A 15,497-nucleotide genomic window follows, 5' to 3' on the forward strand; every position below is an offset into this window, starting at 1 on the left:
ATAAAATTATGTAGATAGATACAACCAACTTGCGGTACACCTTTTATGCTTTATGGTGTTGGTTGAAGTGTTAGCACACTGGTCACGTGTTACACTATTATCTACTGCTTATGCTGCTTATACTTCTACGGGCTCACTACCCATTCTTTAAAGAAGTTCATCGGGATGTAAGTTGAAGTGTCCTGTACCCCATGTTCACACGCAATACGGTCTCACCGAGGCTACGACCAAACAACTTTAGCTTGTCGCTCGAACATTATTGATGCGCACCATTCTTTCTATTGCGTCTTGGGGCTATGCAATATTTGCATGCAGCTTTACTATTCATTTACGACCCACCATCATTGAATTTTGTTGTACCAGCTCGTGACTGTGTACCAGGATTGACACGAAATTGCAATTCTTGAGCTCGGCAGGATTGAAACGGATCTCCAATCCTTGAGCTCCGCTAGATGTTATTTCTAGGTGTCAAATCGCATTGTCATTGCGTACAATGATAGGTCATTTTGAGATGAATAAGTTTAGGTTGGATATGAACCTCCACCTATAATCCGCATATATAGGAACCTTGTCAGGCGATCTCATTCACCGCTAAATTACGGATTGTCACTTTGATGAGACAATATTCCCGCCGTTAGGGGGAGATAAGAACACAAGTGTTCAAATGGAACGACGTGAATTGTCGTGGTTTGTCCCCACTAAGTCTCATCTTGATCCCAAATGCTTATAATGTTAAAGTGACGAGATCACATGCTGCAAATATGTCTACAAGGATTGATGTCCTACAAAAGGACATGGCGCGACCAAGAAGTGTTGGTCTTAACGCCATCACCATGGATGGTGATATGGTGACGCCATATAGTGGCAAAATTGGTGTCACAAGGCCGTATGGCTCCCTAAAAGGAGGGAGGCCCTTAGGTTCGATATTGTCTTGCACTAGAAAGAAAGCGAGCTTGGCACAACCTGATCCATTGATCAGTGATACTCAAATCCGTCTCATGAAGTCTGAATTGTGATTATCGTTGGGGGACGCCTCAATGTCAAATCCAATCCATATAGAGATCTCTACAAGTATTACACTAGTGTACATGAGGACGTGAGATAATGAGTCTACTATCGAACCACCCTTCGTTGATGGATATCAACTTAGTTGATTGGCCTAATGGAAATATACGATCCAGCATTAACAAAAAGATAGGTCCTTGGGCAGGTGATGTCGACACCGCAAGCTAAACCTTATCAACTATGCCTTTGTTAGATAGCGTAGTGAGAGTAAGAGCTTAGACTCACCTTATGGCGCAAGGTCTTTCACTAACACGCACTGGGATCAACTACGATGAGATATGCTCTCGTAATGGATGTCATTGAACTCCACTACTTTGTCAGTTTGATAGTTTCCAAATAACTGAACATGCAGCCTATGAATGTGGTCATAATAACATCTCTATGGGATCAGAGATATACATGAAGATCTTAAACGGACTTCATTCATCCGAATCAAGTGGCTCCAAACCACAGGAGCATGTGTTTGCTAAATGTATTGAAACGCACATGGACTCTACTTGATTTGGAAGGGATATGATGAATTATGTCTTTGCGTGTTCATTCCGGATTTACATGGACTCTTGATGGATCAAGAGATGCCAATATGTATCAACATCCAAAGAAAAAGATCTTGGGAAGACATGGTCTCGATAAGGCACTCGATGACTGTATTGATGATGATTTTCCATCAATCGGCTTAGGCGCTCTATAACTAGTGAGGCCTACATATACTTCCATGATTAGTTAAGGTCTTTGCTCTAAAGAGAGATCCGTTGTTTTGTCTAAAGCAAGATGACAAATATGTGTTAAGAGATGGAGTTCCCATCTAAGTACAATAAGACGCATCAATGTACTCAACACAATACGAAAGACTTGACATCTCATTCGCTATGAAAAGTTGTAAAGCTAAGTGTAGCTATGCGCCCACGCAACGCCAATGTAATGGCAGTAACTCCTTTTTCAATACATAATGGTATGAAAGGTTAAGGCTTATTCTATCCCTACATAAGAAAGACACATCAATAGCGAAATCAGAATCTGCCAAGTTTTGTAGGTCAACTTCCACGGGACCTATAGGAAATCTCACTCACTGGAAAATGGTGAAATTGGTACCATTGGAAAGGTCTATGTGTCTACTTTCTAGAGACACCAACCATTTGATCATACCTATCATATTGAGTGAGTTATGGCCGTTTTCGTAAAGTAGGACGAATCTGTCCGAGAATCTGATTTTGGCAAAACAGTCAACTTCGACGGGACTTTGTGAACAGCTCCTGATGAACCAGAATGTGTGTAATATACGGTTGGAAAGCTAAATGAGTCTAATTTTCAAAACCGTTTACGGTTTGTTTATATGTATTTCCTAGAGGAAGTTACGACTGTTCTAGTAATTGAAGGTCATGCTGCGCGGAAATCTGATTTCCTGCACGAACTTATGTTTTGAGTTCACAAGCGACCTTCTTCTCAAGATCTAAGTGTAAAAGATCATTTGAGGACAATACGGCATGATTTAGTTAATCATTGCCTAATGCCACATTTGAAGACATGTTAAAAAGCATTGACATGCTAAGTTGTTGAAACTTCCGTGATTAGTAAGAATCAGGAAGAGTCCTATGATTGATGTAAAGATCAGGGGGAGGTGCGAACTTCAGGGGGAGTCTAGCACATACATACATGTCACTATCAAATGTGAATGGTGCGTTGTACTCTTTTTCTCCTACGATCAAGGTTCAGTTTTTCTCCCACAGGGTTTTTGTAACTTGACGAGGTTTTTGACGAGGCAACAGATCAGCACCATCGACATATCAGCGCGCGGCACAAGGGGGAGTGTTCTAGGATATTCTCTATGTGTGCCTTGGCCTTATGTCAAAAGGATATGTAGTTAGACTAGATTTATGTATTCATATCCTTACCATATTGGTATTATGTAATTTCCTATATAAAGGGCTCCTATCAATGAATAAGATGATGATTCTCTTGCTATCTTTTTGTCTCTACATTTTATTCTTTATCGGTCTGTGTTTTTTTTATTTTTTTTCGAGGGCATAAAGCAAAAGCTTGGTTGGCATAATGATACCCAGGGCCCGTACTGCCTTCTGGTCCTCAAGTGCTGCGCTCTCTGTTCTATTATGCCAACAGGTACCTTCTTGCATTTTACACATTGTTGATAAATTTACCGTTTCTACAAAAAAAAGTTGATAAATCTTAATCAAACAGGCAAACATACATACAATCGCTTTTCTCAAATAGCTTATTAAACTATATCAACAACAATAATCATATGCTTTTCCCATCAAACATTCTAGGCTTCTAGCTAGTCAACAAAGCAAATCCTTTTACATTACACCACTTCTGTGGGATACCTCGAAACACATTATTATTAGCTTGTAGAAATACTTTTATCTAGCACTTGGAGGGCTTCTTTCATGGTTGGTCTCTTCTGCGGAACAAAACTAGCGCAACTAAACCCTAGCTTCAAACAAGCCTGCAATGCATCTTCCCTACCCTCCACTTCAGCCCGAATCGCCACGTCGACCATCACCAGAACCCGGTTCTTCTCCCCCATCAGCGAGCCAGCGGTCCACTGGTCCGCTAGCTCCCTTTCTGAAAATACCCTACCCGTGAGAAGCTCTAGCAAAACTATACCAAAAGAGTACACGTCCCACTTGGGGTTCGGCCTCAAGTTCTTCAAGGACTCAGGGGCTTGATAAGGCGACAATGCACCTCCTGCGGAGGAAGATGTCGCAATGGGGCTGCCGGCAACTGGTGGTACCACTTCATTAAAACCTTCTCGAGCCCCTGCGGACTTTAGGCTTCCAAAATACCCTCGGGCAGAACCACTACCTTTGTGACTGATCATGCCGCCCAGCATTAGCTTGTCAAGGCCGAAATCACTTATTACAGGGTCGAAATCGGAGTTTAGAAGAATGTTGCTTGGTTTTATATTTCCATGCACGTTTTTCTTATCGTGGATGTAGCCTAGCCCCCGAGCAATGCCTCTCGCTATCTTCAACCGAACTTGTAGAGGCAGATGGTATGGAGATGAACCTGCTTTTCCTGCAAATTAATAAGAGAATGTTCATATGATGAGCAACCCTGTTCATAAATTTTTCATGCCAAATTGATGGTGTACAAAAATAAACAAGGGTGCAAGCAATTGATATTTAGCAAGATCAGCTCGACCCAGCACATAAAATGTACCCTACATCCCAGATTCCCAGACAACAAGTGAAGGCTGCAAAAGTAAGCATGTGAATAGTTTTGTTTAGGGCATTGGGGTAGGTAGTAATAATTCTGAAGATGTCACAAGTAAATTTCCATCTTTAACCATGTCACAGATAGAGCCTGCAGTCTAGGTGAAACAGAAGATGTACCATGGATTCTCTGGGCTCCCAATTCCTGCTATATGCAGTAAAAAGATTGCACTGTATCTTCTTTCATGGTTCACGTGCTTTTCTATGGGAATAATGGATCTCACAGGGTTTGGTAATTAAGAAACTAATTAACATCAGCACCTCATGCTAAGCTTGTATTATAATGTGAGATTAGCTAATAAAGCTGGACATTGGCCTCTGGGGTTTCATAAAAAGACTACAAAAACCAAATTTTTAAGTGAAGATGAAGGAGAGTACAAAACAAGCCTTCAGAAATTCCAGACACCCAAGATATAAACAAAACAAAACAAAACAATGCCCTTGCTAAATTGTGAAGTATATTGATCATTGACGCACAGGAGTATAAAAACAAAGTTCCATATTTCATATTTCCCATCTTTTTCCAATTCTGCTGGTTGAAGTATGAAACCATATGAACAGCTTTAACATCTAGTCTTCGTTTGCCGAACACATTTTGGAAACTAGTAAACTCCCAAAGAATTACTGTTGTGAATGGAATCCTATGGCACATATAATTTCTTGTTGCCATGCCATGTACTCTCTAAAGTTAAGTCAATATTTGTGTCTAGTTGAATACAAACTTGCTTTAAAAACTTAGAACGTCTATTTTGTTTTTCATCGTTCGATTGCATACTTAAAAAGATGAAAAATTTCGAACCCACTGTTATAGAAACTTTTTCAATGTATAATGATTTTTTGTGGCCAAATTTTTTCTAAATTTGATTTGAAGTTCCTAGGTTATAATTGGGTAAAGTAAGTTCTAATGCAATTGCCAAAAATTAGCAATGACCACAGAAAATAATTTCGCTTACGTACGCGGCAAACGTAAAGAAATGAAGAAACAGAGAGAGAGGTCGGAGAAGAAGGACTCACTGTTAACGGTGCCGGCGAGGCTGCCATTGGAAACATAGTCATATATCACAAGCTTCTCATCTTCTCCCCAATAAAACCCACGAACCCTCACCAAATTTGGGTGCCTCATCTTGGCAATGGCCCTCACTTGGTTCTCGAAATCCCTCATTTTCTCCACCACACTCTCTCCAATCCTCCTCACCGCCAGCGCCGTCTTGTCTTCCAGCACAGCCTTATACACAATGCTCGGACCACTAGCACCCAACACATACGCCGAGGCCTTCAGCAACGTCTCCAGCTCAAGCTCCGGCTCCCCGTCTACGGTTATCAGCACGCCACGCTTGGCGTTGTTTCCAACGTTTTGATCATTTGCATGGTCATCGTGGTCACTGTCTGAGCTGGTTGCTTCGGAAGTCTCTTCGCCTTTGATGGTGATGCATGACCATGATGATGGTTTTGTTGCAGATGCCTCTATTTTAGTGACAATGTCTGGTTTCTTCTCCGGGTCTGATGATGATGAAGCGGAAGTTTGGTTGAGTTTGCTTGATCTCTTCCTGACTTGGTAGACGTAGAGAATGACCAGCCCTATGATGGCTATTCCGGCTAAGTCCCCGACTACTATTCCGGTGATTGTGACCGGTTTTAGCCCTGTTTGGGTTTTGTTCTGAGTACCGTTTGGTGCGCCGGTTGTGTTTGGTTCCGGGTTTGAGTCGAGTGTTTTGGGAATGGCTGCAATAGCTGGAGAAGATGAAGTCACATTTGGAGGAGTAGACAGAGTAGAAGGAATTGGGCAAAGATTCTTCAACGGTTTGCCGCAAAGTTCACTATTTCCTGCAAACTGCTCTGTTTTCTGGTGGAGCAAAGCTTGTGAATCCGGGATTGGTCCGGTTAAGTTGTTGAAGGAGAGATCAATGGTTGAATTTAGTGAAATATGCGTTGCAAACTCTGCTGGTATTTTCCCCCAAATCTTGTTGTAAGAGAGGTTTAAGTAGCGCAGATTGTTTCCACCGAAATCAAGAGGCAGAGAACCATTGAGAAGATTTGAAGAGAGATCTAAAACCTCTACGGAATTGAACCCAGTTGGGACATTACCAGTGAAGTAGTTGCTTCTCAGAGAAACTACAGTGAGGTTTTGTAGAGAAGTGAGGTTTTGAGGGACTTTTCCGGCCAAAGCATTGTCGGAAATGTTGAGAAGCTGAAGGCTTTTGAGATCACCAATGGACTCAGGAAGCTCACCGGAGATGACATTGTTTGAGAGAGAAAGCACCTGAAGCTCAGAGGCATTGAGAATGGTTTTAGGCAGAGACCCATTGAAGAAATTGTTGGAAAGATCAAGATGGACAAGGTGTTCTATCATTCCCAACTCTTCAGCTATAGAACCCAAAAGCTGTCTACTTGGGAGGACCAAGCTTGTGACTCTGAACATGTCAGTAGTTCCGGGGTTTCCGAGTTGGGTGCATGTGACTCCACTCCATGAACAAGGCGTTTCATCCTCATAGTTCCAGCTTTCTAGGACTGAAAGTGGATCACTGAGGATGGAGTACTTGAAAGCAAGCAAGAAAACTCCATCTGAGTTTAGTGACAATGAAGGCACTAGAAGAAGCAAAAGGGAGCACCAGAAACAGAGAACTTGTGTTTTGGAGCTCATGGTTTCTTGAACTGACTCAGCATGCTGGGTTCTACAAACTCATGGAGTACAAAAAGGGCTGTGAATGTGAGAAAGACAGGACAGAGATGGTAACCCACTACAAGAAGTTGTTTTGGGTCACCAAATCTGAGGATTAAAAGGAAGCTAGCTAGCTGGGTTTAAGTTGCTTGAAGGGTGATGAATAATGAAGGTTGGTAGCAAAGAAGGAGAATGGTGTGAGATTCTGAACAGTTGATAATGATGAAGGGAATTAAAACTTAACCAAAGAGGGGAATGACAACAAAGAGGACTGGTTGTGGGTCACTTGCAAATCTGTGTAAAACTTATGGTAATCTATTTTCTTGGATATAAGGAAGGGAAGCTGCAGGAAGAGGAATCTTGTTGCTGCTATTGGACAAGGGACAACAAAGTGAGTTGGAGCCCATAAAAGGTTGCAGAGGAACTTAATCTACCTCCCTCATGAGTTTTCACATGGAAATTTGATCCTCATGTACTGGCTTTTTAGGGTTTTTTTTCTTTTTCTTTTTTTACTTTTGGAAAAAAGGAGGATTTGGGAAATTGTCCCTTGTAATTTTGCATGATTTTAGCTGAGCCTCTTTATATTCTTTACCCTTTTTTGTTTGTCTGGTTTCTTGTGTATTTTCAGTAGCAGACTTCTCTAGCTAGTAGTCCAGTTTGTCTTCTTCTTCCTCAATAAACCTTCTGCGCACATATATGGTCTCTGTCAATCACTAATATTTCTAAAATAAATGCTTACATCTTGTATTATCCATTTTTCAACAAGCATTTCGGATTCTATGGAATAAAACATGACAGACTAGTCTTGCTCCAATAGAAACATCTCAATCTCAATTACCGGATATTCAGCCGTCATTATATGCGCTATAAAAATAGTTTCTCTGATTTCATTTAAAAGAAATTTCTACATATGATCAAAATACAAAAGAAACGGAACAACTAAAATTGTGAAAACTCTTTGAGATTTGTGCAATGTTCCCAAGTTTCTACTTTCACCCAATAATTTAGAATTATTGAAGCAGCAAGGCTAGATGGATTTACTGGTATAGGAAAACATATAGATTATGAATTTATGACTGCTATTTTGTATACTATTGTGGAATGACTACACTAAGAAATTATTGACACATTTCTATGATATCTATGACAGATGCAATTTTTATTGTACACTGGTACAGTCAGTGCAACATGGGCAAGAAGACATTTTTAATTTCTTAGTACTATGGGAGTCGGTATTTTTACTGCTAGTATATATGGTATATATATGGTCAGAAAAAATACAGTTTTGACCAGAAAAACTACAGTTTGTATGATCAATTGGACTACTGGAGGAGTTGGTAGCACAGTTAGCTTAAAGCTCAGACCAGACTGGAAAAATAAGAAAGGGTTAAAGCTCAGGGGAGTTGTGCTTTACTTTCCAACGTTTCCATTGAGGCATTGAGCTACTCCAATAACCGTTGTGTTCACTAAAAATTACAGTAAAGCTACTCCACTCACTACTCATCAGCTTGCCCTTTTTGACTAACCTACTCCTTCTCTAAGCTCATCTTTCCCCATTATTCTAATGATAGCTTCTTATTAGAAAAGTTAGGTTGTTGTTGGTGATGCTATAATAATCTTATAGTGTCAAGTCCAACATGAATTCTATAAAATTTGGTGTGACCATAGTTGCTGGTATAATCATATGTATGCAGCCAGGTTACTGGCATGCTTTTCATCTGTGCATATATAAAATTATGGTAAACACAATATTCCTTCACCATGTATTTGGCCCTTGGTCCTAGTTCATACTTTGTTTTGCTGATAAAATTTTATTTAGGTATTCAACTGCTTGCAGCTAGCTATAAATTAATCAACTAATCAAGAGTTTCACAACTTCACAATGTACCAAAGCTCATCTTTCCCCATTATTCAACTGCTTGCAGCTAGCGGATAAAGTTTGGGAATGAGTTTGTTTTTCCTTTCCCATATTGAGAATGTGTTCTTGAGAAAATGTCAATCATGGAGACTTGAATCCCTAAAAATGGGGGAAGCGAAACCCTAGCTCCTACTTTTTGAGTGGTGCCTTTCCTTTCTTAGACCCAATTATACAAAATGGATAGAGACTAAAGGAATGTGTTTGCAGGCGATGTCTAATCTAATGATATTGTTCTTACCTTAACCACCAAGGTTTGACAAGAATGTTTGACTAGGTCATGGCTTTGAATTTAGCTGCATAATCCCAACAAGATGAGAATTGCTTTAGAGAATATAGAACTAGTCAACAAGGTGATCCATGGAAGTGATTCTACATGTAATTAAAATCCTTATGTTCTAAACAGTGTGTGATGCATAACCAAATTGTGAGAATCAGAGACACCTAATTAGAGTTTCCTGGTATTGAATGGTCTTCCAGCTCCGGACATTGTACATAACATGATGGAGAATTAACTTCTTATGGTTTCTCGACCCACATATTTGTAGTATCCACTGGACTATACCCAGGAGACGCATTGCAGTTGCAGCAGGTGTCCTTCTCCAATCAGCCATCGATTTACCAAACCCAAGAGCATTAAGACAAGAATGAGGGCCAACCCAATTCTCCAAATGATGCACACATAAGAGGGGACCCCTTCCTTCTCAAAGAATAAGCAATGGTTCATGCTCATCAACAATAGGTACAACTGTACAAGATAGTGTGAATTTTGATCCACCCAAATTTAATGAACTGCTGGCTTAGTTTTGACATATTTGTTGTCTACTTGTCTGAATAAGTTGCACACTGTTCCAAATTAACCCACATGTATGTGTGCAAAATAAATACCAAGAAGTGTGGAATAAGAAAGAGAGGATAGAATATATGTTGATTGCCAATGCACCTTAGCTTGGAATCTCTTGTCAACATGATGGTCAAAGAAATTCTACACTGAATCTCCTTTGTATCTTTTGTCCAACCTTTTCACACATTATTTTTTTTTTTTTTGAAGAGCCACTAGGTACACAAAGCAACCTAGTTTTTTTGCATTTCCTAACAAAAGAGATCGAGTGTTAGCTTATATACTTTGTACGATCCGTTACTCGATCTCCTGCAGATGGATGCAATGCTAATACAAATTGTACTCAGAGAAAGCTGCATGCAGTAGTGAAAGCTGTATATGCTCTAAGCTAGACTATTCTTCCAATCAAGTCTAGAAGTCACTAATGCCCAAAACTGCACAGTGCTCTTGAATAATGAAGGTTATCGATTAGAATATAAGATTTGGAACAAAGATGTAGAAGCTACTTCGAGAAATGGAGTCGACCATTTGATGATGCCGTGAAGAATTATTTGTCTGATAACTATATCAAATCAATAATGAAAGGCCCAAATAATAAGATTCTACCTAGCTAGCACAATATTCAACTATATTAATCTTGGACAGTCATCTTTTTTAATTTGTTTTGTAGTAACCATGATTTGTCCAGGTAGCTTAGTTTGTCCTGAATATGTTGTGAGAATCTGATTTTAGAAGCCAATTTTTGAGTTTTAAATCAGTGGTGATATATGATATGAAGCATTTTGTTCCCAGTGGCACGAGAGTTTGGACATTTCTTAGGACAAACCACTTTTTCTGGGTAAAAAGGTGGATCATGATTCATGAGTTCAAGTGCACAATATGTATGTTTGGTATGCTGTACAAATTGAACATTTGCCCGTGATTATCTGGTGGGCGTGTTGGGATTCAATTATACAATCTGGTTTAGGTGGTTCTTCATCGAGAATTCTTGCATAGCATCACGGTGTCGAATAACGGTGTATACAATTGGATTCTAATTTCCAACCCAACAAAGCCAGCTGCAGTGATGCATTATCTGCATCCTGGGCGGTCTATCTCAAATCATTTTGTGAATGAATGGCAGATGAACCTTTGCCTTTCATAAGCAACAGGCTATAGCCATCATTTCTGGGACTAAGATATCTTTGCTAAAGAGTCATGCCCAACCAAGGTTCTCAATGTTGCTGTTACTCTGGTACCCTCTGTGTAGGCCACAGACCACTTGGAAAAGTATGATTGCTGCTAACGCATTTAACTATAACAAAGGGTTCAGACTAAAAGTCTACTGAAGAAGACCCTTTACAAAAGAAAAAAAAAATTAAGAAAATTTGGTGATAGTTTGATGCAATTTCTGATTATTCTCTATAGTTGCAGGGCCAAATTTTTAGTTAAATGGAGCATTAACTATGAAGGACGTTCCCTTGAGAACTTAAAGTTTGTGTCTTGGTCTTCATTACTTGAGAACTATGATCTAATTTTCTTCTGTGGTAAATTGCTGGATTGTAATTCCTCAAGTTTGTGACATAGTTCTAAATGCTTGTTTGTAAATTTGATAGGCATTTGTTTCCTTAGGGGTAACTTATAAGAGCAGGCTGGGCAGCTGTGCTCAGCCTTCATGTTGTAGAGTACTATCAGTGCTTTTAGTTTATAGTGGTTGCTTGCTAGTTGAAGTAGCTCAAATGCCCTATTTGTTCCCCTACAATTTGATAAAATAAAGACTGGATTTCATGAAGTGTCAAATGGATGCTTACATGTTATAATTGGCAGGCTGCTAGGCTTTTGGGTCCAGCAAGATTTGACGCTTCAAAGCTAAAGGTTGAGTTTATGGGAGAAGGGATGAACAACTATGTTGGAATCATGCCAAGAACTTACATCCTATCTCATTGTGACTTCACAGCTAACTTGACCTTAACAATCTCCAATGTCATCAACCTTGAACAAGTCTGCTTTCTATGTGTTTCCCCACATGGTTTTGAAAGTTTGTTTTGATTCTTGCTGTGACAAGTTATAAGAACTTCCAATGCAGTTAAAAGGATGGTACAGCAAGGATGATGTTGTTGTAGAGTGGAAAAGGGTGATTGGTGAAATGTGTCTGCATATCCATTGCTATGTGAGCGGTCTCAATCTCTTGCTAGACCTGGCAGCGGAGTTCAGATATCACATATTTTCCAAAGAAATGCCTTTGGTAAGTTTTCTTTTATGATTATAAAGTTGCAATGTCCTTCTCTATTACAAAGGAAAATATATTTAGGACTAAAGAATATGAACTCACTAAATCCCCTGCATTTCTTTTTATACACCTGTTGATTCTAAAAGTCATTCTGGTGACTTTATCTATGATATGACCCCTACAGGTACTGAAAGCTGTGCTACATGGAGACTCGCCACTTTTCAGAGAGCATCCAGAGCTACGTGATGCTTTAGTTCGGGTTTATTTTCATTCTAGCTAGTCAGAAGAAGTACAATAGAATCGAATGCTTGGGGCCTCTCAAGGATGCTGTAGAGGTAAAACAAAAACCTGTTCATGTAAAAATCTGGCACACACTCAAATATGCATTTGTTGCATCTTATAAAAGGGATTAGCATCTCCATGTCAGTCGACACTGCAACATTTTAGTTGGTGAAAACTTGTTATCAACTCCAGTTGCTTCCTTTGGCTATCCCAAAAACTATAGTGCAATTATATATAAAAGGTGCATTGGAAGCTAATTTTGATGTGAAGATGAGCTGATTTTGTTAATTTTATATATCTGCAGGAAATACCAAGGGATCACAGTCAAGGAGTAATTGCATCTATCGATCCCCTCCGTCCTCCAGACAAGTGGGCAAGGCCAAAAACCGTATGTCAAATTCTATTTGCATTCCTTCTTTGAGGTCCATTGCATATAAAACAAAATCTAAAATACCTCCGAGGCTTGACAATTGCAACTGCTAAAGCTAGAATCTAAGAATGAATCGGCTTTCATGAGTAAAATTCTTTTAAGTAGACAAAGGCCAAAATCTCATTTTGTCAAGAGTTGTGTGGACATGCAACTGGAAATATTCGTTTACAATTCTTCTGCAGCTAAGACCAACTTGTTCATCTGTTGATCAATGGTCAATGTGGTTTGCTTCTTGATTTTTTTTTTTCTGTACTTATTAGTGCCGAGGCGGTAGCATTGCAATTTTCAGAGGTTTCAATTCATTCATACATACATACCGGTTAACCAAATGGAGCCATTCACATGACTGTAGTAACTCTTTCATTAACCACGTTAACAACTATAGTCTCTCCTGTCGAAGCATGGAAGGGCCGAAGGCCACACAAGTTTCCCAATTCATTTAGGAAAGCTAGCTTTCCCGGCCCAAGCATACTATGAAATACGAATCCCTATTGCAGTAGTTTTCCTATTCCAAACCAGAATAGGAATATCCACGTACAGACACATAGTATAAATAGGGGGCAGGGGCAAGGCTTATTCCCATCCCCAATCTTCTGAAGTCTTTGAAAGCTCTATATTCTAAAGCCAAACAAACTCTCAAACCCAAGAACCATGTCGACTGAGAACAAGAAGATGTTGACCCTGAAGAGTGAGGACGGAGAGGTATTCGAGATTGAAGAGACTGTTGCTGTTCAGTCACAGACCATCAAGCACATGGTGGAGGATGACTGCGCTGACAACGCTATCCCCTTGCCCAACGTGAAAGGCCCCATTCTTGCCAGGGTCATCGAGTACCTAAAGAAGCACGTTGCTGATGCTGAGGACAATAAGGAAAGCAAGAAAGAAGATGTGGAGTCTCTCAAGAAATTCGACGATGAATTCCTCAAGGTGGACCAGAGCGTGCTGTTTGACCTGATATTGGCAGCCAACTATCTGAACATCAAGGAGCTGTTGGACTTGACATGTCAGGAGACTCCCGAACAGATTCGCAAGACTTTCAACATCAAGAATGACTTCACCCCTGAGGAAGAAGAGGAGGTTCGAAGGGAGAACCAATGGGCTTTTGAGTGAAGCAGCAACAAACATTTGATATTTTTTTCATATACTTTTTTTAATAATTGAAGCAGTTCTTGTTTCTTAGAACTCAGTTACCAATATGTACTGATTTTATTATGTAATGAAGTTTATTATCATATATGTGCTCCCTTGTCTTTCAAGCTAATCATGGTCTTTGTTTGATCATCTTATTCATAAAGTCTCAATGCACTGAATTTCTCCTAATAAGCAAAGGAAACATCAATCAATTTTGTGAAAGATATAGAAACAAAAACAGGCATACGAAGCCAAAATTATATGCCCTTTCAGAGTTTCATGAATAAAATGTTGGCTAGTTCTATATCTTGTCCACAGTAGTCATGATCTCAGCTTATGAACTATGCATGTCATCATCTTTGGGTTCTTGGTAGTATTGAAAATAGAAACCACGGTAGTTTTTCCGCTTTTTGTACAACCTTGTCCTTGACTCATTGATGAGGCTTCAATTTATGTGTGAGCTTAAAAAGTTATAGCAGCTGGGTCTGATGGTTGTCAACGTAGTCCTCAGATGATCTATTCCCTTCTGTTGCATATCTGCGTGCAAAACCTTCATGGATTGCAAAAATCCAGGTAATCGGATCTTCATAAAAGAGATTGTGGCAATGGTTGTTCTTGAGCAACATATCCATCATCATCTTTCATAGTCAAACTTGGAATTAGTATGCAGTCATATAGCTAGCAAAACTATAGTGGGGAATAGATCAAAGTATTGTGTGCAACAGTGCAACTATCTTGCATTCCTCTTAGTGATTTCGTACTAAGATTCAATTGAGAGTATGTAGGATTTTTTGTATTTGAAAAGTCTATAGATATTCAATTCCGATTTTTAAAAGTCCTCAAAAATTTGTTGGTATTCAATCAGGACTTTAAAATATCCATCCAAATCTGGTGATTTTCAAAATTAAGTTAATCGACTTCGAAGGATTCTACTCTATATATGCTCGACTTTGTAGGATTCTGAGGTGCTGGGAAATCCGGCGTCCAGAGGTGAAATTTTCACGTATTTTGTGTCTCTCTCATTCTAAAGATGAAACGTTGACGCCCTAAGATGAAGATGACTGGCCTTGACGAACCACTACCTACGTTTCTCTATTCTCTGATAACGAAGGTTACTTTCTCATTCCGATTTGATCTTCGTTGTTGTGGTTTTAGGGTTTGGATTTATTGATTGATAGCTGGAGCTTATACCTTCTTCAATATTTTCCATATTTGAGAGCATTGTTCAATAATGAAAAAAGATAACACTCTGCTTGTTTAGATCAATAATGGTCAGAAGCTATATCAGAGAGGCTGTTTTTCTTTTTTCTTCTATAGAAAGAGTCATGTTTTTAGTACACTAGATATGAATGACGTGTGATGTCGCTTATAGGCAAAACCTAAATCCTTCCATCAGCAGCATAACAGTCATTGAGAAATAATAACTTGTGCACTACCATCACCACTCTAGATTTATATACTATATAGGCATATAACCCATATATATACAGCCCTTCTTGGCTGCGGACGTCCGCACCGAAGGTTTCGGTGCGGATTTCTATTTTTGCATCACTTTCCGGTCGAATTTCCTCATCTCCACCGTCTAGTATCTAGATAATATTGTGTAGATCATCTCTGTAAAATTTCAGCCAATTTGGTGATCGTTAATGCCCTCAAACTTGAGTTTTTCTAGTATGAACACAACCGGACAGAATTCAGTCCGTCCATTTGTTTTTCGAGTTTAAGGGCCTTA

General features: G+C 39.5%; 2 protein-coding genes and 1 pseudogene across 2 annotated transcripts; 2 read left to right on the forward strand and 1 right to left on the reverse strand.

Moving 5' to 3' along the window:
* Window positions 1–3,380: 3,380 nt before the first annotated feature.
* LOC101306076 (receptor protein kinase-like protein At4g34220-like) lies at window positions 3,381–6,939 on the reverse strand. The gene is made up of 2 exons (XM_004305904.1): window positions 5,313–6,939; window positions 3,381–4,101 (listed from the first exon to the last, which is right to left on the reverse strand). The coding sequence occupies exons 1-2, from the start codon at window positions 6,937–6,939 to the stop codon at window positions 3,425–3,427; spliced, it is 2,304 nt and encodes a 767-aa protein (XP_004305952.1). The 3' UTR covers window positions 3,381–3,424.
* Window positions 6,940–10,910: 3,971 nt separating this feature from the next.
* Window positions 10,911–12,870, forward strand: LOC101306366 (annotated as a pseudogene).
* Window positions 12,871–13,285: 415 nt separating this feature from the next.
* LOC101311206 (SKP1-like protein 4-like) lies at window positions 13,286–13,744 on the forward strand. Its single transcript, XM_004303993.1, has one exon. The coding sequence runs from the start codon at window positions 13,286–13,288 to the stop codon at window positions 13,742–13,744; it is 459 nt and encodes a 152-aa protein (XP_004304041.1).
* Window positions 13,745–15,497: the final 1,753 nt, after the last annotated feature.

Source organism: Fragaria vesca, linkage group LG6, assembly GCF_000184155.1.
Source record: "Fragaria vesca subsp. vesca linkage group LG6, FraVesHawaii_1.0, whole genome shotgun sequence".
Lineage (NCBI taxonomy): Eukaryota > Viridiplantae > Streptophyta > Magnoliopsida > Rosales > Rosaceae > Fragaria > Fragaria vesca.

Excerpts from the sequence above, each read along its gene's own strand:
- LOC101306076 (XM_004305904.1), bottom strand. The coding sequence starts at position 6,939 with ATGAGCTCCAAAACACAAGTTCTCTGTTTCTGGTGCTCCCTTTTGCTT. Across the intron at positions 4,102-5,312 it reads CCTCGCCGGCACCGTTAACA|GAAAAGCAGGTTCATCTCCA; the intron begins GTGAGTCCTTCT and ends ATTAATTTGCAG.
- LOC101311206 (XM_004303993.1), top strand. The coding sequence starts at position 13,286 with ATGTCGACTGAGAACAAGAAGATGTTGACCCTGAAGAGTGAGGACGGA.